The following is a 23,780-nucleotide window of genomic DNA, read 5'->3' on the forward strand; positions in this document are numbered from 1 at the left end:
GAAATTGGATGGCAATACTTCAGAAATTACAGAAATACTTTTATTAAAGTAAGGACTATTACGGGTAAAGGAAAAAACCACACAAACTAGGGAGCTTTCAAGCTACCAACAGAAGGAATTTAAAATGTCTTCCATTTTGACAACTCCTGTTTGTGACAATGTTTCTTGTTACACAGAGTTTACAAGTGAAATTCACAAGTTAGATTTATTTTTTCTTTTCATAAAGTACAATTTGAATTACACCATTTGCCTTCCAAGCTTGATCATCACATCTACGAGGTAAGACATCAGGTACTAACAGATTCTTGGACATGTTTTTCTTCATTATCTTCTGCATTTTCTTCTTCTTCTACTTTCTCCACCTGCGGTAGAAGTCCATCAAGGTTCAACAGCAAACCTTCACTGGTTGAAGATCTAATAACCAACTTCTGCACAAAAGGACCTAGGAAACAAAGAACACCACCAATTCGGTCACTCTACCACTTTTCATGTCTCGAGGCTGATTTATCTTAGTACTAATCCATACTGCGTCAAGTATGTGACCAGAATCAGAACTATACGTGTAGACACATCCCTTCAGAACAGAGTTTAACATCCACCCTGGCAGACTGGGTTCAAAATGCAATTTACCCTCTGGTGCCATGAAAGGTACTAACGTGACGGCTACCTTATTCCTTCAGTACCTCACCAGCAGTTGACATCACTGGTGCCCCTGAGCCTTAGAACGTACAAATAAAGCTCCACACGCCCCACTCCTCCAAAAAAAGAAACACAAGTGAACTGACTTTGGGAAGTGGTCCTGAGTGGCAAGATATGGGTGGGAAGTTCTTTCATCACCCAAATATTCATACATGACTAAGAGCACTAAACAAACCATTCCTAATTCTGGATCCTACCATGAAATGCTGAGGGAACCTTTTGACAAGAAGAACCACAAAAAGAGTCAGATTTCTTTATGGAAGATAAAGTAGATCTACATTATACTCTGAGAACATTTGCCTGGTGGTATTTTTAGTCTTGAATTAGATCAAGTGACTCGCAGAGGAATGCCGTTTTAGTGATAACAACATCGCTGCACAAAGACATGCTATTACATATGGGAAGTCTGAAAGGAACTAAGGAACAAATACCTATAACTAGTTGGTCTAAGTGATTGATAGTTAGCAAGCATATCTAGACTCCATTGTTGTAAAGATGTGTTAATTATCAAATTTGCTTCCTATACACAGCAAATGTATTTAATCAAGCCAGTAAGAGACCCACCATAAGATTCAAGCTTCATACCACAATATCAGTAGAAATGCTACTAAGACCAAAAGAGCTTACCCTGACTTAACTAGGTGGTGTAGTTCACATAAAAAACTCACTAAGGACAAAAATACCACCTCTTTCTGTTTCTATTTACTTATATTTCAAGTCAGCCAACCCTTTGTACTTTTTATTTGGGCTGAAACGCTTCTAAAGGCATGTGTACTTGGCTTCTCGTGATCAGTTCTCTGTACAGTACTTACTAGTAACACCATCAATTGAAGAGAAGCAAGATGATTCTTTTTGCAGACAGTAAGCCAATACCAATATAAAAAGTTGTTTTCTTAGCTTAAACAAGGTTGTTCTTCCATAAAATTATGTTCATAAATCACCATTTCCACTCCAGCTAAGCAGATGACATTTGTTTAGTTTACTTCATTATGACAAAGAGCAGATAGCATATTAGTTGTTCACACTCTGCTGACAACAGCGAGCAGAACCCACGGGAACAACACGCAGAATTCAAACCTTTACTCCTTTGTAACTTGATCCTTTTGCTAACAAATAATAAAAAAAAAAGATTTAACAGCTTTTCTCTTGGAGCAGCAGAAACTTTAAAAATATGTTGATATTAGAAAAAAAAAAATGGTGATATACCTTCTAACAGGGTAGCTAACCAGATTAGATATTAACTGCAGCATAGGTGTTAACTAAGGCAACTACAAGTGGATTCCAAGTTCAGATTCTTTGCATTGAGCCACAACAGGGTCACGTCAGTGGGGTAAAACCAATGCACACAGATGCTGAAGACCTCCACGTCTCATAAGGATTTCCTTGTATGGCTTGAATCTATTTAAGCATCAAGCCTGCAAACGTAGTTTTGTACAACATCTCACTCCTTTCCTCACACAGACACTTACGTAGTGCCACGGTGCAATTAGAGTTCACATCAATAAGAGCAGATGCTATTCACGCCCTTACAGGCTGTCAAGTTCTTAGGTCTTGATTCATCGAGTTGCCTAACAATTCCCTCCTCCTGTCCCAAGGCAGACAAAGCAGCAAGGTCATTTCATGACAACCCAGTACAGAACAGCCATGTCTTAACTTTGTTTGCTCTAACTTCAACCACCACATTAGAAGAACAGCTACTTACCGTAGGTCGATGGCTTGAATGTGCAGATATCATGGATAACTGTCTTCAGATTGGCAACTATCTGCTCAGTAGGCATATCCAGCTGAAAAAGGATAATGCTAAGTTAGCCACGGTGATACTTAAAAGCCTAGATGAATAAATCTGAAAGCACTGGGTACGTATTTATTCTACATTTGGATAGATTTTGTTTCACTGTGTTCCCTGTTAAAGAGTTACAAATCCCATTAACAGCCTTATCCAAATGACTCAGAGAAAAATATATTTTATACATGGCTATACGCTCATCATTATTCTCCGTATTTCTACTCATGACATCAAATTCCCATGGCTCTGCAACAGCACATAGCCTTAAAGAGGTAAAAAGCCTTAAAAAACAATATACGTACAAATATTTTCGTGAAAATCATATTAAAGTGTTTGAGGAAAGAAGCTTCAAGAAGCAGCTGTCAAAGACAACAGAACAGATCAACTAAAAAAAAACCCATAAGCATCTAAAGTTGAAGGCATAAAGAACTTTAACAGGACCAAATGAATCATTTAGAAATTATAAAATTTAGGCTCTTTTTCTTTCCAATTTTAACATATTACATGCAATTTCTACTTTTTACGTAAAGTACATGGAAGCATTGAGCTCTAAATATAGACCGGTTCTGTATCTACCCTTTTTACACACCCCGGTTCCTGTCCATGGCCTTTTTAACCTTCCAACAGAAACTGTGGACTGATGGCTCCTCGTTCTGCCCAATGTCCTCGTCTAACGGAACACTTAAACACACCTCACAGCAGACACATACGTGATCCTCACCGGACCGATCACAGACACTTGGACGTGAACCAATACCTTGCCAAAAAATTAATATGTTCATCTTCCCTCATATACCAATCACCTTAAACCATGACTGCTATTCATCTCATCTGGACTCTCTTCAAGAACATGCAACTCGTGATCAAGAGACACACCAACCTGAACACCCTCAGGTCAAAGCCAGGACTGACCCATCTCTCAGCTCCTGGAGAGCTTCACATGCATTTCTCAGACTTAATATTCAGCTCCTATAATGCCCTCCTACGCTTCATTTAATTTGCTATCTGGTCTCACCCATATCATGCACATATCTTGATCCAGATGAAAAATCAAGTTCTTCTTCTAGAGATTTCAGATCCAGATGAAAAATCGAGTTCTTTTTCTAGAGGTTTCAGATCTCGAATTAAGAAACAAAATCGTATTTATTCCCACAGAATTAATTCCGTTTCAGGGGAACGTACAGGCATCACTGGGGTCTCCTCTTCCTCTCCGCCACTTCCCAGTGTAGCATGAGCATTTTATTAATATCTCACTTATGTATAAATGTATGCATTACTTAGCAATAGAAGTACTGTTGTATTTGACTACTCTCCTCCCAGATCTGGCCCATTAATCTCTCTTTATGCTCTTCCCGCAGACTTAGAATCCAAATGCAGTTCCTCTGTTACACAGACCAGAACGCGTTTGTCTTTATTGTTGTTACGCTGATTGCAATGTGCTTAATCATTCAGAAGTTAACAGACGTAAAAATCTGTTCGTTAATGCTGAGCATTTCATTTTGCTGACAGACTCACCATGCTGTACCGAATTCAAAATAAAGGAATACTTATAACAACACATTGGTAATAACTGATTAGAAACTATACTTCCAATTAAGGTGCAAATAGCATTTGCTTCCAAACCTTACACTGAGTTCAGGTCTTAAGCGAACCTTCAATTGTACAATTTCAGTGAGCTACTTGGCATTCATCATCTGTAACCAAGTCTAGAAACATTTATAAAGAGACAGAATTCTCAAGTTTCTCTAAACAAGTTACGCCTTATAAAGATTCAGAATTACAACACATTATGAGACAAGACCTATCTCAAAATATGAAGACATTAGTTAATATTCTGTATTTGTCAAGACAGAAAAATAGGACAGAGTGACTTGCATTCAGTTCAACAACATGACACATCCCAAGGGATCACGTACCATAATTTCCTTGAGATGCCGACAGCTCCATAATGAAGACAGGTAATGCTCAAAGGGTTCCAAGTATTTCAAAATAGCTTCCACATCCAAATAAATATTTCAGCTTCCGAATAAGTGTTCCACAGTAAATCCTTGTGTATACACCGTCACTGTGTATCAGCACTTAGATATTTAGTTTAATTCAAACCTTCACCAAACCAACAAAAGTACTCCGGACCAGATCTTCAAGGCTAGGCAAGCTAATCTGTTCAGATCGATTGCAATGAGAGCTAAATATCTTTAAGTCCTGAGCCTTCCTAAAGAATAACCATGCCTGCAGAGGGAGCAACTATAAAGCAATTTCTAGTCCACTTTGTATAAATAAAACCTAACCACAAAGAACCTTAGGAAAGAACAGTATATACTACAATCAGAACACAGAAATGAATTATTACGTACCGTTTAAAGCTTAGAACACTTCTCTCTAGAGCAGCACAAGGTGCTGTAAAAAGGTTTACGGAAATTTAAAAAAAAGGGACAAATAAAGTAAGAAACATATGTTATATATGTCTTTAAAAGGGCCTCCCGCTAACTCTGCTGCCTAGTAGGAAACTGCCTATTAATATTCAGCACAAGTTTCACCAAAACAGATCACGTTTAAAACTTGATTCATGAAGTCTCAGTGTTTCTAATCTTCTAGGGGATCTTCTGAAAAGTGCAACTGAACACACAGAAGAGCCACTCAGCTATTTGCTGACTAAATATGCACATGAAGAACAAAAAGGTGCCCTGCTATTAAAACACTAGCTTCAACCACAGAACTGCTCTTCTAAACTGTATTCAGAGAATTGTATCAAGAGATCATTCAGAGCACTGAAACTGTATTGCAGATTTAACTACCAGGCAGTTGGAATGTAACACACATATGGGGCAGTCAGGGCAGGGCAGAAACACTTGGCAGAAGATGAGAAACAATTAACACAACATGATTAACGCTCCGCAAAACAAGATTATTGCCAGCAATTTAGCTCAATGCTTTAAGAATTAGAGGGCAAGAAAATACAGCTAGAAACTAGCCAGAAAACCCACAAGTAGACATAGCAAAGCTGTTCTACGTACTAGAAGCAGTACGTAGGGGATAAAGTAGGTTACGCAGAGAAAGGAACCCAGCACTTCATGCATTCAAGTTCAAGAACACGAACAACCTCCCTCCAGAAAGAGCGAGACAGCAAAGTGCTGCAGATGCGAAGGTTACAGAGAATGAGGCTAACTGATCTTCTACACCACAACAGACGCGAAAAAAATCCTGTTCCTAGATGCAGGGGGGAGGTGTGATTTGAGACCTGCATGATGACAATATAAGATACTTAATGGCCTGGGAACCAGCAACTAAAAGACGACTTAAATAAAATGAAGTAAAATACGGTATATATCATTTATACATCGGAAAAAAAAGACTGAGCAACAGAAAATTAATGGAAACATAACAAAGCTAATAGAAAAAGGTTTCCTGAGGGGAATGTCTATCAATTTCTTCACTTTATAGCCTGTTTTACAATGGTTTCACAACCCAGGCCAAAAAAAAAAAAAAAAGCAGCTGACAGCTCTTAAGTTTAGGTCATTCATTGACTAACACAAATGTACACATCCACTGCAATCTGCAACTGACTTATCTACCATACAAATTCTAAAAGTGACTTCTGCTACATACTACACAACAATCAAAAGCCATGCTAATGCAAACTAACTAGGAATGGCACTTCCATTGCTTATGACGTTCTCTAAACATACCTATCATTTGCCAGGACTCGTCCTCCCAAAAAAAACCCAAAAACCCAAACCACTGAGTTGATAGCAGTCTGGACATATTATTGTTGCATCTCATGAAATGGACGTAGCATTTTAGCCAAGGCTATCCATCTATAAAAACACCAATACAACGAAAGCTTCATGCAGCTTCAAATTAAGTGAAACAGGAAAGGTGAAATAACCCCTCCTTTTATTCATCAGTGGCACTCAGCCTCTATTTTTGCTATTCAAAAGAACCGTACTTCACCATCTCGGCTACTAACATTTTAGTCTCTGTAATATTTTCAAGTTATTTAATCAAATAAATAATTTAAAAGTAGTATGAAATAATATTTAAAAGCAAGTGAAACTATTTTTAACAGATATGGTTCCCCTAAGTCAACAGGAAAACTCCACAGCAGACAAAAGTATATGACTCCAATTGCATTTCTCGTAAACATGGTTTGTATAGAAGAAATATAAAATACCGATTAAATTCCAGGTAAGTCAATCCAACTTCCCTTATTCCTGTGTCCAGTGAGAGTCCTGTAATATTCACTTGCGTGACCATGTTGTTTTAATCTACCCACTTCTGCCTGGAGGAGGGCAAAGACAGCCTTTTTCAGTTTCTCGCACGCACATCTAACAAAATAGGCACTTTCAATTCAGACAACAGTGATTTTGCACCACATTCAAGAGATTTAGAAGAGGTGTAAAGCTTGAGCCTCTATCTCACTCACATGGTCTGTTCTTCCAGCAAGCAGTATTAAGAATATATGCCATAACTCCTAAAATAATGCCTAATATAGCAAGGCAGATCAGCCCACGCTCTTATTCCCAGAACCAGTTTTCTACTCCTCCCTTCTGCTCCTTTTTGAAGTTGCCAGAAGAAATACATATTAGCACAAATGCACTCACGTTTCTTCCAGCCTTTTCTTTAACTGAGGGCTTCCCTCATCAAGCCACGAGGACTTAAAAATCCTGTAATAAACGCTGCCATAATCAGGAATTTAAGAGTTTTAGCATCTTCACTCAGAACTCAGGTACCAGCTTTTCTGAAGAGCTATAGGACAAGGCAATCATGAAAAACAATCCATTCCAAAAATGCAACTGGAATTTTTATGGCTTTATCTCATGGCATATAGTAGTCCTGGGCTGCCTGTGACCATTCAACAAGAAAGCTAAATGAGTTCTCAGAGCACCTTAATTGGGCTTACAGTTGTGGTGTTGGGGCAGGGGGACAGGCAGACATCTACTCCAAGTCCCCTACTACAGCTGCTGAGAGACAAACCAAGAAGAATAGGAAACCCACAGAGACGCAGAATTTCAAGTTTGGTTCCCCCCAACAGCAAGACCTAGAATTCCAACTATTCACCAAAAAAAAAAAAAAAAAAATTATTTCGGTCAAATGCAAAACAAGGAACAAGTTCATGAAAACAGACATGAGTTCATAGCTGTTTTCCAAGCAGATACCTTTTGTCTCCTCATGCTGTCTATGAAGAGATTTACCTTTTTCACCTATTATACCTTTTTGCAATGGCGAGACATTTCTGGAGCACAATAAACCGCCAAGCAATTACCAGTGGTAATTTGACCAGCATCCCATAACAATATGCAACCTCTGCATCATTATAACATAACCAGATTTCCTCTAAATTTCAACAGAAAACACTTGACCCTACCGAACCCCAAGAACTTGTCTTCAAATGCCTCTACACAAAATATTAGCTACACCTATTATTAAAATCAGGTTTAGAGCTGCTCCTAACACGTTTTATTTTGCTCTGCAGCAGCATAATGCAACAACTCCACCTGGCCAGTATTCTGGGACATCAAGTCATTACACAGTGAGGGCAGAAACTCCCATCTCTGCTGTCAGAACTAAAAGAAAGCCTCTGAACCAACACGTAAGTGTTGACAAACATGGCAGAACAACATTTCTGCACCATTTGCAAAGACATCTGGAGGACTGACAGTATCAATAAGAGAAGAGCACTGACGTATTTTGTGTTGCCTTGCTTTCACAGGTTTCTGCTTAGTTATGAACCTTCCTGAGAAGGTCAGAATAAGGGAAAAAACAGAGTTCTGTGTAGAAGCCTATAATTACATGGACCATGCAGATAGCATTTTCTCATCCTGGCACTCAAGGTAGATGCATTTCTGAGTAGCCCCGTGCCATGTGCAGGAAAGAACTTGCTACAACTTTTTCCACATCCATGGTCCCGTTTTGTTCGAAACTCAAGCCTTTCACAGTAGTACAAGACTACTACGAAGACATTATTCGGGTACCGTCCAGCGCATGCCATCAGGACCTACACAACACCTTAAACTCCGAGGTACTTAATTTAAGGCTGAATCTCTCTCTCATCCTGGACTTGTCAATACTTGGGATCATTAGGAAATAGCATCGCAGACAGGCAAGCCTTTCCATGTGACATCTCAAATAGAGAACAGCTCAAACAGGTAACAAAAGACAAGTGTTAGAACCTATGCTTTTTGCATTATTCCCTCCAACCCCCAATAAACATTTCAACTCTCAAGCACTCAAAATGGCAAGAGTTAACAGCTCTTCCTCAACCGTGTCATTTCCCCCTCCTTTAAGGACTTCAAAGCTAAGGAACCATCAGACTTGTCTATTTTTCTTTTTCAAGGGACACAGACACTTCAGGCCTTCAATCCCATTAACAGCCAAGGGAGGTAGATGCTACTTCTAGTGCCAACTGGCATTTCTGTTTCCTGCCTTAACTCTCATTTCCATGCACTTGTACGTTCTGCGTACCAAGTTTGAGAGATCTCTGGTTCAGTACACATCTCTCCATACTTATAACCCTGTGAATAAAACAGTTCTCCTGTAAACATGCCCCTCCCCAGAAAATACATCCTTCCGAACCAATCTTCAAGTCTCACCTCCTGAAACCATCTTACTCTTTGACTGAAGAGCCATTTTGCAGGCAGGTCTCCGCACAGATCGGAAGATACACTAGAAATTCCTTCCTGGTGTCACATTTGGACTCTGATTTTTCTCAAGATAACTCCAACTGGGAAAAAGAATATTTTGTAATGATCAACAGCACCCTGTCTAGACTCAAAACTTAAGTCAAAACCCTCAAAAAAAAAAAAACAACCTTAAGCTGCCCTCTGCAGGTAACTGTATTCTGAAGGAGATATCCCAAGTGTCCTAATTTGTCTCCCTTCTGCTTTAAGCTCCGTGTCTTAAAAGAAGATTTTACATCCCGAGTTCCACAACTTTAGGTCTACTAATTAAACTTAACTGCTGCCAGATTCTGGGCTTTTCAAAGACATCTCAATTACTACTAAGAAAACACCACTGAGGCTGCTGACTTATGCGGGAGTGCAGCATTACATCAAGCCACTGGCCATAATTGAACTAACAGGCAACACGAGACAGCAGCACTAAAGGGAAAACATCTCTTTGAGAAACGCCAGCTTGGCAGTCTCCCAGAAACATCTACGCTACTGTCTGGAACACAGCAATAAATGTTCATGCTTCCGTGTAATTCATAAATTATTATTTTCTCACTGACAAGATTTGAATCTAAAAAGCTCTTGATTTAGTGGTGAGCAGATATGCATAACTACTGAAGGCTCTCACAGCCTCCCAGAGTCTTGCCGCTCTCTGTTTCCTTCCAGCGCCTCTGCACAAACAGTAGGAAAACTAGGTCAGGTAAGGATAGTGGCTAGAGAGGGTGGAGACATTTTACACAAGCCATAACCAGCGAGTCACCCCTCCGCACACAACGCGATACACCACAGCGTGACAGAGCATGTCACGCTGCATGTGCGGCGTTAGAGTCACCTCTGCCACGTTGCTGACATTAACTTAGCACAGATGTACTCTGTCTGTACGTAAAACCGCATCATGCTGTTTCTGATCCAAGATACTCAGATATCCAACCTCAGTTCTGAGTATCATATAGACGAGCAAACCCTTGAAGTTCACATGCACAACTCAGAGCAGCTAGCCAGAATTAATAAACTTGCTTATCTCTAGCACCGCCAGACAGAACTTGAGGGGTTGGTTATCTTGTACTCTTCCTTTCTGTACCAGTATCAGTTAAAGGAAAACTAAACATCAGGCAGGAATAAAAATAGACAAAACAGAATGAAAACATAAGACACAGTTTGGGGCAGGGGAAAATAAACAAAAAAACACATTACATAAAACATATTAAGGGCCAAAAAAAAAAAAAAGAGAGAGAAAAGATACTCTTACAGAACCCAATTTCTTATATGATAGCAAAGCACAAATTAATTTTATATTTCACGTGTAATGCAAACAGTTCTTCCTTTTTGCTCCAGTCCAGGACTGAAGTTCTCAAAATCAAATGAGTCTTTAATTCCTAGGTTCACGCAAACACTTTTTGATCCACCTGTGCATATTGACCATGGACTTACAACCCATAGTTTATTTACTTAAAAAAATAGCAAAGCAGCTTTATTCTACTCACAGAAGAGTGCTGGGGAACGTAGGAGGAAAGGGAAGCCTACGTTGTCAGCTCAGGAGGAGATTACTAGGAATAGTACCTTTTTCACCCCATTTTGTTCATTATTACGATTCCTTGCCAATCTAGTGGCAAACACAGATCCCATTCTTGGCATCCGTAGCCTCTTAGCATCAGGTATGCCTTGCTCTCACTTTTAGGGGAGCCATCTTCTACGGCCACACATTAACAACGTAGAGGGCTCACATCAGCTAAGATGTCACACAACCAAGAGTAAGAGTTCCATTTACTTCACAGGTCCCTTAAAGAACCTTGGTTCTTATGGTTAAAAATCTTGGAAACACACACGATTAAAAACATGTTGTTCTCCCTCTTTTAATACTAACTTCAGGTCTGCTTAGTAGAGAAGACTGAAGAATGCTATATACAACTTACTCTTGCTATTCTTGTCTTGATCACACGCTCGTCTTCTACCATGTACTCAAGACCTTCTCTGAACAGTTGCAGCATTTTGGGAATATCATGGCCCAGGGAATCTAATTTAAAGAAAAAGGCAAAAAAGTTGTCCGAGTAACGCTTATTAGCGTGGCTAAGTGTGATACTAGTAAAGAGAGAATTCAATCTTTCAATTAAGGCAGTTAAACTCCAATAAAAAAATGCAGTTTCATGGACAAGACAATGGTGTCCTCACACATGCTATATAAATCACTTCTATCTTCCCTCCTTCCTCATTAATCAGCAGACATGAACAGCTAATACAGTAGGAAACTTAAAGGCTTCACTTCAAATAAAGAACCTGTTTATGTACACAAATGACAAAGCTTTATTACCTTATGTAATTCAAGCAGCTTGAAAGACCAAAACCTACTGAGCTAGGTTTAGAACAAGCCCCAAGTCTTCCTTGAAAACGAAGTCTGCAACTACTTAGTAGCAAGGATACACACTGCCTGGAACACACCGGCCCAATCCAGCCATTCCCACAAGTCAATACAGCTGTTTCATCTCAGCTGCAAGGGCTTATTTGACAGATGTACACCATCACTCAATTGCTTCAGATACAAGCATTACTTCTCCCACACATCTTTTGATGGCTCCAAGAGAAATCGGCTCTGGATAAGCTACAAACCAACTAAGTTCATAATGGCATAATATAGCTTTCATTTATTCCAAAAATTATCTGGAGTATTGTCTGTTGCAATGTTTTGGACAGGTTAATAGGTTTGTCTCAAATGTTTAGGAGTCTAAAAATACTGCCTGCAGCTTGTAAAACATTAAAATAGCCGGGACATGGAAGTAAGAGATACGGTTCAAGACTCAGTGCTTCACACAGCTGGCACAGGCTCTACATTTGAAAAGCAGCCCTTTATTTTTTTCATATTTGAAATAGACCCCTGACACATAGTTAAAATCAATTAAGACAGCAAGGGAGGACAAAAGTATTGAGAAACTCGTGTCTGTTGCTGTGAAAACCTGAACTGAAGAGGAAATGTCTTGAGCATTACGAAACAGGAGAAACCACACGGATAAGGGACCAGGCTGTACTAAGGAAAAGCATAAATAACTCTGTTGTCGAGTAGTAATAAACAGACAGAAGAACAGCAGCAGTCACGAAGCTGGGATCCAAACAATTGTACAAGTTAGACAACGCAACTATCTCAGTGAATGTTTTTTTCAAGTTGTTTCTGTTTTCCTGGCTAACTTCACTATTTTGGTTCATCAGGACTAACAAGCATAGGGGCAACTAGTAGGCAAACTTATCTTGCTTCTAATCCCACATCTGCCTGCTGTAGGAGAAAAGCACAGTTCCAAATTCCTAAAACTACTCTTATCTAAAACAAAAGAAGTGGTTCAGTCACATACAGCCTAATACTCAATGTAATTTTCCATCCTCATAAAAAAATTTTCAGCGTCACTTCTAGAGTTAAATCTTGTTCAGTACTTCAGATTTATAATAAAGAATTGCTTCTTACTTCTTTTTGTGCTTGGGTATTTTCGTCTTAGTTTGTTCCTTAATGGTATTAGCTTAGGCATTATTGCAGGAACAGCTACATAGAAGTCCACTTTAATTTCGTCTTCCAAAATCTGCAATAAAAAAATTTAATGTGTTTAGGAATACAATAAATGACCTCAGTACGCAAGTTGACCTACAAGCACATTCGAGCACAGAAACCCATCTCTCACTCTTTATATTGGCTACTAAGATCAAGCTAGAGTTTACTGGAGATTAGGTTTCTTGCTCCTTCCACCTCAGTCACTGTTTAAGTTAGGATATTTACATAAGTCTTATAAAAAATAAATACCCATTTTATTAATTCAACTCCTCCCACAACAGCAGCTCCATTCTCTCGAGCTATTTCAGCTTCTTCCTCATTCTGTTGAGAGAAAAAAAATATTTAGTAACATCAGTACTACAAATTTGTCTGTATCAACAGTACCGCATAGGTGATTTATCTGAGACAACTAGGTATAAGAACAGGCTATTACAGGTTAAGAAAGAAAGAATGGTTTAAGGCAATCAAAGACCAAAAATACGTAATGCTGGTGATTTAGTATAAGAGCATAAATTCCACTCCAGGTCCCAATAAGAAGCAGTTAAGTCTTATACTGCTTATATACTTAAGACTTATACTTAAGATTTATACTGGAGAAGAAGAAGTAAAGCCCACCCCGTTTTCTGAGCAGCTCTATCAAAAGCCCTTTCTCTTCCCCCCTCCATCCTCTGGAAACTATAACGAACCATCCACTGGACGGGGCCAACATCTTGCTCTAAGCTTAAAGAAAAGCACAGAACATGCTACTAAAAACCACTGTAAAATAAGGCTATTCAACTTCTGAAGTGCTATTAAACTTCGGCTTCAAAGAGCATTTATAAGTTAACCTCATCTGTGCGCTGCAAGGTTTCGCTTTCAATAGCCTGAAATACGGAAAGGTAAAAGGCATCATGTTGTAAAAACTTTGGCTCAAGCTTTTGATACAAGCAGATATTCGTAACTCAAATCCAGAATCAACTTTTCCTCACAAGAATAAAATTAATAGCTCCACGCTTCCATCCAAAACCACTAGCAAGTGTTTCAGTCTCTTAATCTTTTTGCCCATATACACCTTCACAAGGCATGGGATCTCTTATCCCACATGAATTTGAGCAAAGAGAGAAGGTTGTGAGACACAGCACCAAAGAACCTGGCACGCTCGGGTCTTTTGTCAGCCCTCCGTTCTGTATAGGATTCTCACCTCGTAGCTCAGGTGGAGAATCTTAAAACAATTAAGCCCAAAGGGTAAATCTGTGACAGTTCTCTAGATCACCTCATACAGATATATATAGGTCTATTCTGTTAGAATGATTAACCGGCAAAGGACAGCAGCAGAGGCTGAAACGGATCTCATGCAGATGCTACAACCGCTTTACACACCGTGCCACATGAGTGAACTCCTAGGAGAGTAGACAAAGGGTTTGGGGGAGGGGGCTGCTGTTTAAGGTTTTTGAGAAGTTACTTTTCCGCCGCCCAAAGGTATCCTGTTACAGCACAAGTTACTGTGAGTAACACCCACTTCTAGTTTGCACTGCCTACTAAGGCTTAAAACAGCAGGGTTGGACATGGCTGCTACACTAAACCATCTGCCTGTATTACAACAAGGTGACAAAGGTTTTACTCTATAAGCAATCTTTAATCATCTCTTACTTAGTCGCATCTATGCAGATGTTTGTTCTCTAAGTGCCTTGCTAGAATAATCTACATATATGTAAAACTATCAAGATGAAGGAAATCCTATAAGATGCTTGTTAATACATTAAGACGCTGCTGAAGACGAATCCTAGAGAGACTTAAGAGTTCTCTAAAGCACTTGCAGAGTCTTCTCAAAAAAAAGGTAGAGTACTTGCACGGGAACTAGTTGTGTTGTAAGAGCATGCTAGATACATAACATGCAGAGAGCAAGTAATTCAGGCTTACCCACCTCTGTGAAAACCAAGACCTTATTCATTTCATCTGTAAAGCGATATGGAAGAAGAACAGTGCTTGCAAATGGATCCACTTTTTTCTAGTAAGTAAAGGAAGAAAAACATTAAAAAAAACCAAACAAAAACAAATCAGGACTTAACAGCAAGTTACACAATCGCGTGGAGTTGGTCCCCTGAATAGCTATCTTAGCCACAGTTTCCCTGCAGAGAGGTAATAACAAACAAGCATGATGCATACATTTTGATTGCTTTTTCATGTCCCGTACATACTCAAATCTAAACTTAAGAAACATGAATTAATTGTGATGCAGTTTGCCCAAGAGAGAGGGGCTGGGACCAGCGTAGGATTGCTACCATGCTCTGGTGCAGTCAGTAACAACATACCCTCCAAAAGCACGAGCAAGAGCTCTGCGATTCTTTAAGCATGAACTTATTTTCTAGCTCTCAGGGACCCCTGGTATACCCAAGGGATATATAGTTACACACGAGTAGAAACCGACTCTAAAGTGGCCTAACTGTTTTCTACTTACGGGGGAAGCGGGAGGAGTTTTAGGGAAAGACCAAACTGGGCAAGACACCTTTAAACCAAAAAGGTCACAGGCAAACGAGCAATAGCATACTTTCAAGGAACATACTTAAAAAAAAAAAAATAAGAAAATCAAAATAAGGTGAAGGACTGAGGCGAGAAGAAACTTGTCTTAACACTTCTCCCTGTAACAATCATCCCAGAACAAATCACACACGATGATTTTGGTAACGCACCTCTAAGTGGAAAGCCCTAACAGATGTAAACTTAGTTTGATCAGTTCTGTCCGGACATGAATTTTAGTCACATAATAGCTTGTTTTCAAAATTCTCAGTGGTGCTATCTTCATCTCAGGAACATGAAAGATTTTTAATAATTATACATGTACAAAGGCACAAAGCCACCTGCAAAAGCACACATTATTCTGACAATCAGAGAAGCTGCAGGAGGCAGCTGACCAGGCCAACAGCAGCATCTGCTCTGCACTTAAAACACAGCCTTCCCACGTTGAAAAGAAAAATGTATCTAAATCTGTATGCGCTTCCAACCTACCTTCTTCTGTAGTGCCATATCTAGGAATACGTTAATATAGACAAATTGTTTGGGGTGAGTGAAGTCCAGCTCCTGAAATTTCTTTAGCATACCCACAGCCTCTTCCACTTCATAGGACGGCCGCTCATAATACCACGTCAAGTATACATCATCCACGGGCTTGCTCATCAGCGGCCGCCTCCTAATTACTTGTTTCTTTTTTGTTTCTTCCTGCTTGGTCTTTTGTGAACCTTTTTTTGCAGTTCTAAGACAAACGAAAAATATCGTTAGATCATCAACTGAAGAGTTCAGCACGTGTTCCAAGAGAAAAAAATAGATGCTGTTATGTGTCACTTATTAAGTAACAATTACTTAACAAGGAAGAACCTATACAAAGATGAACAGCATCCCTAAATTCATTCCAGTTACTTGTCTCAGATGGCCAAGACAGAAATCAAAAGCTCTGAAGGCAATTAAGCTCCTCAAACAACATAATCACATTTGTACCACATGGTGGAACCCGTTAATGTACCACGAGCCGCATGGAACCAAGTTAATGACCTCCTACTGGATCAAAGCAAAACCAGTTTAAGATAACACACCAGCTTTTACAAGTCTTGCCTTAACACGGGCTGGTAGCCCGCACTGTGGCCAAGCTGCTTCAAAGTCGAGCAAATCCCACACACCTTCCTGGTAATCAGAAGGAGCCACATCTGCAGAGTTTTTCTTCTTCTCACAGCGGATCACGGCAGTCCCACTTTTCAAAAAAAGTTTCTCCTCCCTTCCCTGTATTATTTTTCATGGAGTTAACAAACACAAGCCCCGCTCCTTATTCTCCTACCTATTTTCAAAGGCTCTCAAAACAAGGAAAAGAAAATTAAACTAACACCTAGATACTCCATTCCTTTATTAACTATGGTGAAAGAGTCTGCAACACTTCAGAACACTTGGTGCACAGCACGCTTCACTGTTCTGTACACAGAGATCATTTTTAGTTCTCCCACTTACGCCGCAATATTAGACTTAAAGAGACAACAAATTAAACGATAAAAAGCAACCTGAAGCAAGAACTGTTTGAAACCTCATTCCATAAGCTCACCAGCTTTCATGGTGACAGTACTCCTTAAGCTGTAATCCAGCCATACCCTCCAAAAGCGCACATCAAAAATAACACGTAAATCTTGCCCCATAACTGTAACATTCGTTATTACAAGAGTAACAGAAAACACTCCCTGCAAGTCCAGCTTAGATTTTTTCTCTCCAGGCTGTTTCTCTAGGAGGTAGCAGCTTGCAGGATGCCACCAAGGGCAGCCCGGCTGTTAGAACAACACCGCAGACACCGAAAAAACCACACACTCCCGCCCACACCACCACCAGAACACCCGACGGCCAAGAGAGCGGCTTCGGATGGAAAAAGACGCACTCACTTCGCTGCCGCAGCGTAGGGCCGGGCGGGCGGCGCGGCGCTCACCAAGGCGGGGGCGGCGGCGAGGCGCTGGTCGAGCCCGGGGAAGACCCACCCGCGACGCGGGGCCAGTACTGCGAGGGAAAAGCAAACATCGCCTCAGACAGGCGCCCCCGCCTCCCTCACCTCCCCAGGCGCCGCCCGCCGGGCCCCACCGTCCCTCAGAGTCCCCCCCTGCCCGCGACCAAGAGGAAAGTCGCCGGCTGGAGATAGAGAAAAGCCGGTAGCCAACGACCGCGCTTTCCCGGCCGTGAGAGAAACGGCCAAGTCCTTTCACCTCTCCACAGGCAGCGACCAGCGGGCGCCGCCATCTTGCAGAGCCGCCGCGGCGCAGCGCCGAAAGTGCTCCCCGCGACGGCGAAGAAATGTTCCGGCGACGAACGGGCCCGAATACGTCCGGCGGTGGCCGGAAACGCCGCACTGTGTCCCCCGCATCACCGTCCCCCTACCCGCCGCTGCCGGGGCCCACCGTTCCGCGGGTGCGCAGGTCCCCCTCCCCGGCTTGTGTCCGGTGCCCGGTGACGGGGGTCATTGCCGGGGCCTGCTTAAAAGCCTCCAGCCCGGTTCTTAACCGCCCTGAAAGACGGTACAAAATCGGGGTTTTCCCCACAGCCCTGCAAACAAAACTAACCCCCCCCCCGAAAGCGTTTAGTAGGCTGGGCCCGCATCAGAGAGACCCAACATGGCGGCTGGCGTCTCCGGCGGGCGGCCGGAGCCGCTTCCCCCAGAAACCGGGATGTTTCTGCCTGAAAGAAACATTTGCCCGCGTTAACGTTGGCCGATTCACTCTTAACGTTCTTGAGTCCCAAGTAATTCAAAAAAGAGATTTTTCTGGCTGCCGTCGCTCGCTGCAAATGGGTCAGGAAAAGATCCGCCTGGTCTCCAAACCTCCTCGCGGAGCAGCGTCCATCTCTAAGGACGTTGTTGAACCGGGTCCTAAGCTGTTCATATATATACCGTAAACTATAATCCTGTCTCTTGCTATATGCACGCTCGTGAAAGGGGGCCCGTTTATTCCACGCTGACGTGCTTTTGACTAGAAACATCCCGATTCCAGCAGTTTCATCCCCCTCCCCGATAAATCTGCGTCCAAGAATATTCTCTAAATTCAATCAAGTCCTTCCTGCTCAAAACTCTGAACTCAGGATCATCTTGTCCGTTCGTTTGTTCGGAAATATTTGTGAAATACCTGACCAGCGGCGACACTACGCGTTTTCTTGCGGTACAAGATGATTCACATTCCCGCAGAAATGGCAGCGTTTCTCTCCGTAGGGATCGCGGGCGCCGCGAAGGCCCGGCAGCTGTTGGATGTTTACATCCCACCTGGCATTCCCCGATACGGCAGGGAGCCTCTTGAACTAGAATTGTTATTTTTAAATCGGACGTACGCGCATGCGTAAAACGAGTCGTAACAAAACCGATACGTGTTCGTCCAACTATATGCTCAGTGTCCCGGGAAAGGGTCGAGACGGGAAGGTGTGAGGGTGATAGGAGGGGGAAAAAAAAAACCCTCCTTGGTTAAAAAGTCTCAGTGAGGAGTGAAAAAGTGTGAATTTGAGACACAGCGGGTTTGGGGGAAGGCGTCCTTTTCGAATGGGCGTTAGGCACGTATGTCTCCTATAGCGGTGGCAGATGTAATACCAGACTCACCCCGTGGCTCTGTTTAATATGCACCTGTGATCAGGTAACGACCTGCATCCTTTACGGTCTTCCTCCGTGACTCCTCAGTCCCCTTGTGAGCCTCCGACGTGTTAGACACAAGGTCGCTGCCGTGGATCACGGATTTTGGCCCTGGGAGGGAAAGACGGGCTCACGGTTAACGTGCACCCATTCCCCATTACTCACTCGCTCTGAAGCCCATTTCCTAACAAACCCCCTTGCTCTACCGCAGAGGCTCCTTCTGCACTTCCCGCTCGCTCAGCATAAATGAGTTTTTTCGGTCCAGCGGCTGCAGTAGGAAGCAAGTTTGAATAAAAAGCTCTCAGGCCTCATCTCTTGTCCCACCCTGTGCCCCCCCCAGCCGCCTGCTGCTCCCTCAGGCACCTCCCTGCACCTCTCCCATGCTTTTTTCTTTTTTTCCAGCCCCTGGGCTTGTCCCTCAAAGACCTACATCCCTCCCCGCTCCTGGCTGCTGCTTTTATTTTATTTTTTTCAATCCATCTTTCCCTCACGGTAGGCCCACGTTCCTCCTCATCGAACGTGGAAACGGCCACCAAAAAGGATTTGGGGGTGTCTGAGAGAAGATGTGCTTGAACGCTGGGGTGACATTTACCTGCGCTTCCTTGCTTCAGCTGCCCCCGAGAGCATCCCCCGTCTCACACGGGTCCGTACAACTGAAATTTGGGGGCTGAAAAACATTTTCCAGAAAAAGAGCTGCTGCCTGTGGAAAAACGAACGTGACCGACGCCGAAAAGACGTCTGTGCCCTCAAATCCCGCGCTGAACACGGAGCTCTGCCCCCGCGGCCCCCCGCCTTCGCCAGAGGCCATTTCCCTCTCCCCACCCCGGGGGTGAGCGGACCCCTGCTCACCCCCTCGCCTCCATAATTTGGGGGGCAAGCAGCCCCTCAGAAGTCTCCCCCAAACCTGAGCCACGTCCCCCCGGGGTGCCGCAGGGCCCTCCCGATGACAACCGCCTCCTCGGTTCCCGCTCCGGAGAGGGTTCCTGGCTGCCGCCAACAAAATCATGAGGTAAAACCGGGGTTGTCTTCCCGCCTTCGGGCGTTTCGGGGACCTGCCGGTGTCCCCCCGGACCGGTGATGTCCCCCCCGACCGGTGGTGCGTCGTTCCCCGCCCCGGGCAGGTGTTGACACCGTCTGCGGGGGGGTGACAGGGCCCGAGTGTGAGCGGTGACACGGCCCGAGGTCCCCTCCCCGCCGACGGCCCCGGCACCGCCCGCCTCCCGCCGCCGCCTCCCCGCGCCCGCCCCCGCCTCCGTCTCCTCCGCCCTCAGCGCCGCCCGAGTCCCGGCCCGCTCCTCCCCGTCGCCGCCGCCGCCGCCGCCCCGGCCGCCCCGGCCCCGCGGCTCCGTCCCCGGCCCGGCACCGCTCCCCGGCGGGCCGCCGCCTGCATGTCGTTGCTGCCCGCCGCCGCCGCCCCGCCGCCCTGCCGCCGCCGGCCCCGCCGCCCCGCCGCGCCGGATGCAGGTGAGCGCCGCGGCCCGACGGGGCCTGGCAGGGCGGGGAGCGAGGCGGGGAAGGGGGGGAGCGGGCCCGCGCCGCCATGTCGGGCCCCGCCGCCGCCGCCACCCCGCCAGCACCGGGGCCAGCACCCGGGGCGGCCGCCGCGGCCTGGCCCGCCTCGCAGCCGCCGCTCACGGACACACGGATCCGTGTGTACAGCGGGGGACTGCGGGCATTCCCCAGCGAGGGCCGGCCGGGAGGGGAATGGGGACCCCCCCGAGGGGCCGGGGGGTGAGGAGGGAGCGGGGGTCCCGGCCCCGGGCCCGGCGGTGTGGGATCCCTGGAGGCTGGGCCCCGCAGGCGTTGGCAGCCCTTCCCCGCGCTGCTTTCGGGGATGCCAGGCTCGGCCCGTAGCCCTGGCTGAGGGCGGCAGCAGTGGGGCGAACCCGGGCTGTGGGGCGAACACCGGCTGTGGGGCAAACCACGGCCATGGGGTGAACCGTGGCCATGGGGCGAACCCAGGCCATGGGGCAAACCCGGCCGTGGGGCCAATGCCAGCGCTTGGCCGCAAGCCCTCCGGGCCGGCCAGCATCCCCTGATGGGACCTTCGCCTGGCACCGAGGGTCACGCGTTAGCGGGGTTGGCGAGGGTGTTCTTAGGGAGGCGTGGGTCTCGCTGCTTTTTCCCGGTGGTCCCGTACGAGGAAGATGGCAGGAATGTCACCTGTAACAAAAACTGGGCTTCAAGCTCAGGCGGTAGTGCTTGGAAATAAAATAATGCACCTAAACGCTGGGTTTTTGTAACAGTTTGGGGCTTGCTTTTTAAACTTGACTACTCTTGGGTAAATAGGGCGAGGGTTCGGTTGCTTTCTGCCGTTTTGCAGCCACACCAAGTTTTATCTGACCTTCTGAAATCTTTAGGAGAGTAGCCTTTATCAGGCCATTTTTGAAACTTTGAATAGGCTAAGTATTTGCTTTGGGGAGTTACAACTTCTCATGGGCCGGCCTGCTGATAAGAATTTTAGATGACCTTGTTTAAGCAGGGGGGCGGGTGGGGTGCTACAGTTAAATTCATACCTGTGCCATCCCTTCTCTGTGACGCTCCGCGGCTCAGCCAAGCACAAATGCGCTCCGCCGCAACTTTAAACTAACCTGGAGGGGAAAACACCTCATCCTGAAGTCGCTCACAGTTACTTCTTGTGTGTGTAGACATGGCTGATAATGAAAGTGATGATAACGTGTCTATTTTTAGCCTCTGCCATTCCTTTGAGATGTTTTTGCCCCAATGCTTTTTTTTTCCCTAAAAAAAAAGTACATTATTTCTAACAACAAAGTCTTCCCTGTGACACAACCCAAGGAATTCCTAGAAGCTGTATCCCAATTTGGAGGGCCAGAAAGCTCTGACGAAGGTGTAGCACAGCCTTTACAATCACAGCACTGCCAGCGATTTTATTTCTGCGTTCTCCCTATCAAAATAGGAAGCGATGGTGAAATTTGTACTAACAAACGCTGCTCTTCTGAAACGCAGCCCGCTTTGGGTACAGCCACATGCTGGCGATACCTGACAAAAGATAAAGGCAGGCTTTACGTTTGAGGTTTACGTTGCGCTGCGGAAGTAGCCCTTCTCCTTTCCACAGCTCCGCGCTTCGGTCAGCTTTATTCATTATTGAACGCAAACAGGTTCGGAGGCACCGAAGCGCTTGCCTGTAGCTTTCATTTTCCCCACGGAGGGTGGTGGGAGTTTATTTACACCTTGATTTTGTAATTTTCCTCCGGAGCAGATCGGCAGCGCGCGTTTCTGACATCTTGCCGCGCCGTGCTGTGGAATAACAATACGCATCACCGTATGCACGACCCGCAGCATCGTGTTGATTGATCCAAACAGAACTTCTGTTTGAGCGTCAACTCGGGCGTTAAATCTCCTTGCCCGCAGTCTTCAAAGAAGATCGAAGATGACAAAAGCCCCGTTACAGTTTGACTGTTCGGTTTAACTGAACGGTGGGAATTTTGCAGTGCTTTCCTGTCTGCTAAACAAATCCTGTTGAACACTTCCAGTTTTGTTCTTTTCTTACTATTAAAAGTGAGGGCAATCTACTCTGAGTGCTGAAGTAAGCAGAGTTTAATTTATTCCGTTTTATCTTTTCTTCGTATAGGAGGTCTTTCTAATTTAGTTTGTGTATTTAATTGAAGGATAAAGTACAATGTAAATGGCTGATAGGTATCGCCACGTTCCTGAGCTAAGTTTAGGTTTTTTCAGTCCTTGGAAGCCGAGATCCTAACGTGTCAGCAGCGCAGGAGAAAGACTACCCATCTTCAGACTGTTAGAAAAACTTAGTTTGGCAGCAGCATGAAAAACACAAAACTTTGCAGATTCATTTTAGTCGCTGTTGAGTTTCCCACCAGGTCTATATGGCAAACTTCTGCTGGCACAGCTCTGTCTGCGAACGCTGTGACGACGTGTGACCCGTGACTGACATAGCTGTGCCAGCAGAAGCCCCAGCTGTGGAAGCAGTTATCGGCAAAAGTGCACTTTTACTGATATAGCTTGTTTTCATTTTTAAAGGGTGTTTTTCCTTATCCTGGTAGCAGTGCTGCTGCCAGTAAAGCACCCTGCTCCCAGGGATGCAGTGTAATCAGACATTTATTTGCCTGGCTTGGAAGGGACGACTGCTCAGGGGGTATTTTCTGTGAGTGGCTCTCCTCTTCCCATCCACGGTGTGCAGGAGCTCGATCACATTTGCAGTGGGAAGTCTCTTGTGGAAGTAAGTGATGTTATGGCTGCTACTTGTTTTGTTTCCGTCCAAAGGTGTTTATAAAACTTGCATTTCATGTGATAAGCTGGGATTTATTTTTTTTCTTTCCACGTGGACTGTGGTGGTTTTTCATTAACAATCTTGTTTTTGCAAAGAGCAAGGCAGGCTTTTGACGGAGTCTGCCAAGCAGTATTACCATTTGCCCATGGTAATATTTAGCTTTCACACCAGTCTTACAAGAAATAAGCTAGAAAGTGATCCCAAGGTGTGTGTGGACTCTCATAGCAAAATGAAAAGGCACCATTGGAGAAAAATTAATTGATTTCCACACTGGGCTAAATCTTTGCTTAATTTCAACCTAAAACACTGAGAAGAAAAACTTACATTTACCTAGATTGCAGCAGCCGCTGTCTTTTTTGTTCAGAGTCAATGTGCACTAAGGGGGAGGTGTATTTCTTTTTTCTTATTAAAACCTTTCCGAGGCCGTTCTGTTTTTAAGTGATAAAATCATAAACGTGCATAATTTGAGAGCAAACTTTCTTTAACTGCAAAAAAAAAAATACTGCTTAGATAAACTTTAATCTGTTGGACACTTTTGGGTTACTTGGGTTTAAAGGGAAAGATAAATACGAATGAATGGTTTGCTTACTATTTATTGGAAAGAGCTTTTGGGATGCCAAAACAGGACTCGAGGCACTGGATGTAACCTGATTTGCAGAATACTGAGAAAGCAAATGTAACGGTGAAGCTTAGTTGTTTGGGAGTCTAAGGTGGCATTTGATAAAACTTTAAAAAAT

The 23,780-nt window shown here is 44.1% G+C and overlaps 2 protein-coding genes and 1 long non-coding RNA gene across 7 annotated transcripts in view; 1 reads left to right on the plus strand and 2 right to left on the minus strand.

Moving 5' to 3' along the window:
- Nucleotides 1-18: 18 nt before the first annotated feature.
- Nucleotides 19-17,492, minus strand: MRPL1 (mitochondrial ribosomal protein L1). Of its 2 annotated transcripts, XM_075150368.1 has the most exons (9): nt 17,389-17,490; nt 17,074-17,185; nt 15,668-15,911; nt 14,586-14,669; nt 12,932-13,003; nt 12,602-12,713; nt 11,067-11,167; nt 2,402-2,483; nt 19-442 (listed from the first exon to the last, which is right to left on the minus strand). In XM_075150368.1, the coding sequence occupies exons 1-9, from the start codon at nt 17,420-17,422 to the stop codon at nt 288-290; spliced, it is 996 nt and encodes a 331-aa protein (XP_075006469.1). In that variant the 5' UTR covers nt 17,423-17,490; the 3' UTR covers nt 19-287. The 2 variants fall into 2 exon arrangements, with proteins under 2 accessions (XP_075006469.1, XP_075006470.1); XM_075150369.1 differs by lacking the exons at nt 19-442; nt 2,402-2,483 and adding an exon at nt 2,490-6,764 and having other exon boundaries at nt 17,389-17,492.
- An 88-nt stretch (nt 17,493-17,580) lies between these two features.
- On the minus strand, nt 17,581-19,615 carry LOC142082293 (uncharacterized). Of its 3 annotated transcripts, none has more exons than XR_012673654.1 (3): nt 19,384-19,615; nt 18,786-18,902; nt 17,581-17,687 (listed from the first exon to the last, which is right to left on the minus strand). It is a non-coding gene; the product is annotated as an uncharacterized LOC142082293 (long non-coding RNA). The 3 variants fall into 3 exon arrangements; XR_012673653.1 differs by having other exon boundaries at nt 18,762-18,902; nt 19,384-19,607; XR_012673655.1 differs by lacking the exon at nt 17,581-17,687 and adding an exon at nt 17,694-18,052.
- A 544-nt stretch (nt 19,616-20,159) lies between these two features.
- The window catches only part of CNOT6L (CCR4-NOT transcription complex subunit 6 like), a 34,251-nt gene continuing 30,630 nt past the window's right edge, over nt 20,160-23,780 (plus strand). Inside the window, exon 1 of one of the 2 annotated variants that reach the window (XM_075150366.1) lies at nt 20,160-20,255. The gene's annotated coding sequence lies outside the window, so the exon portion shown is untranslated. Of the gene's footprint in view, nt 20,256-20,716; nt 22,993-23,780 lie in introns of those variants that run through there. The other variant, XM_075150363.1, reaches the window with a different exon arrangement.

This window comes from Calonectris borealis, chromosome 4, assembly GCF_964195595.1.
Source record: "Calonectris borealis chromosome 4, bCalBor7.hap1.2, whole genome shotgun sequence".
Lineage (NCBI taxonomy): Eukaryota > Metazoa > Chordata > Aves > Procellariiformes > Procellariidae > Calonectris > Calonectris borealis.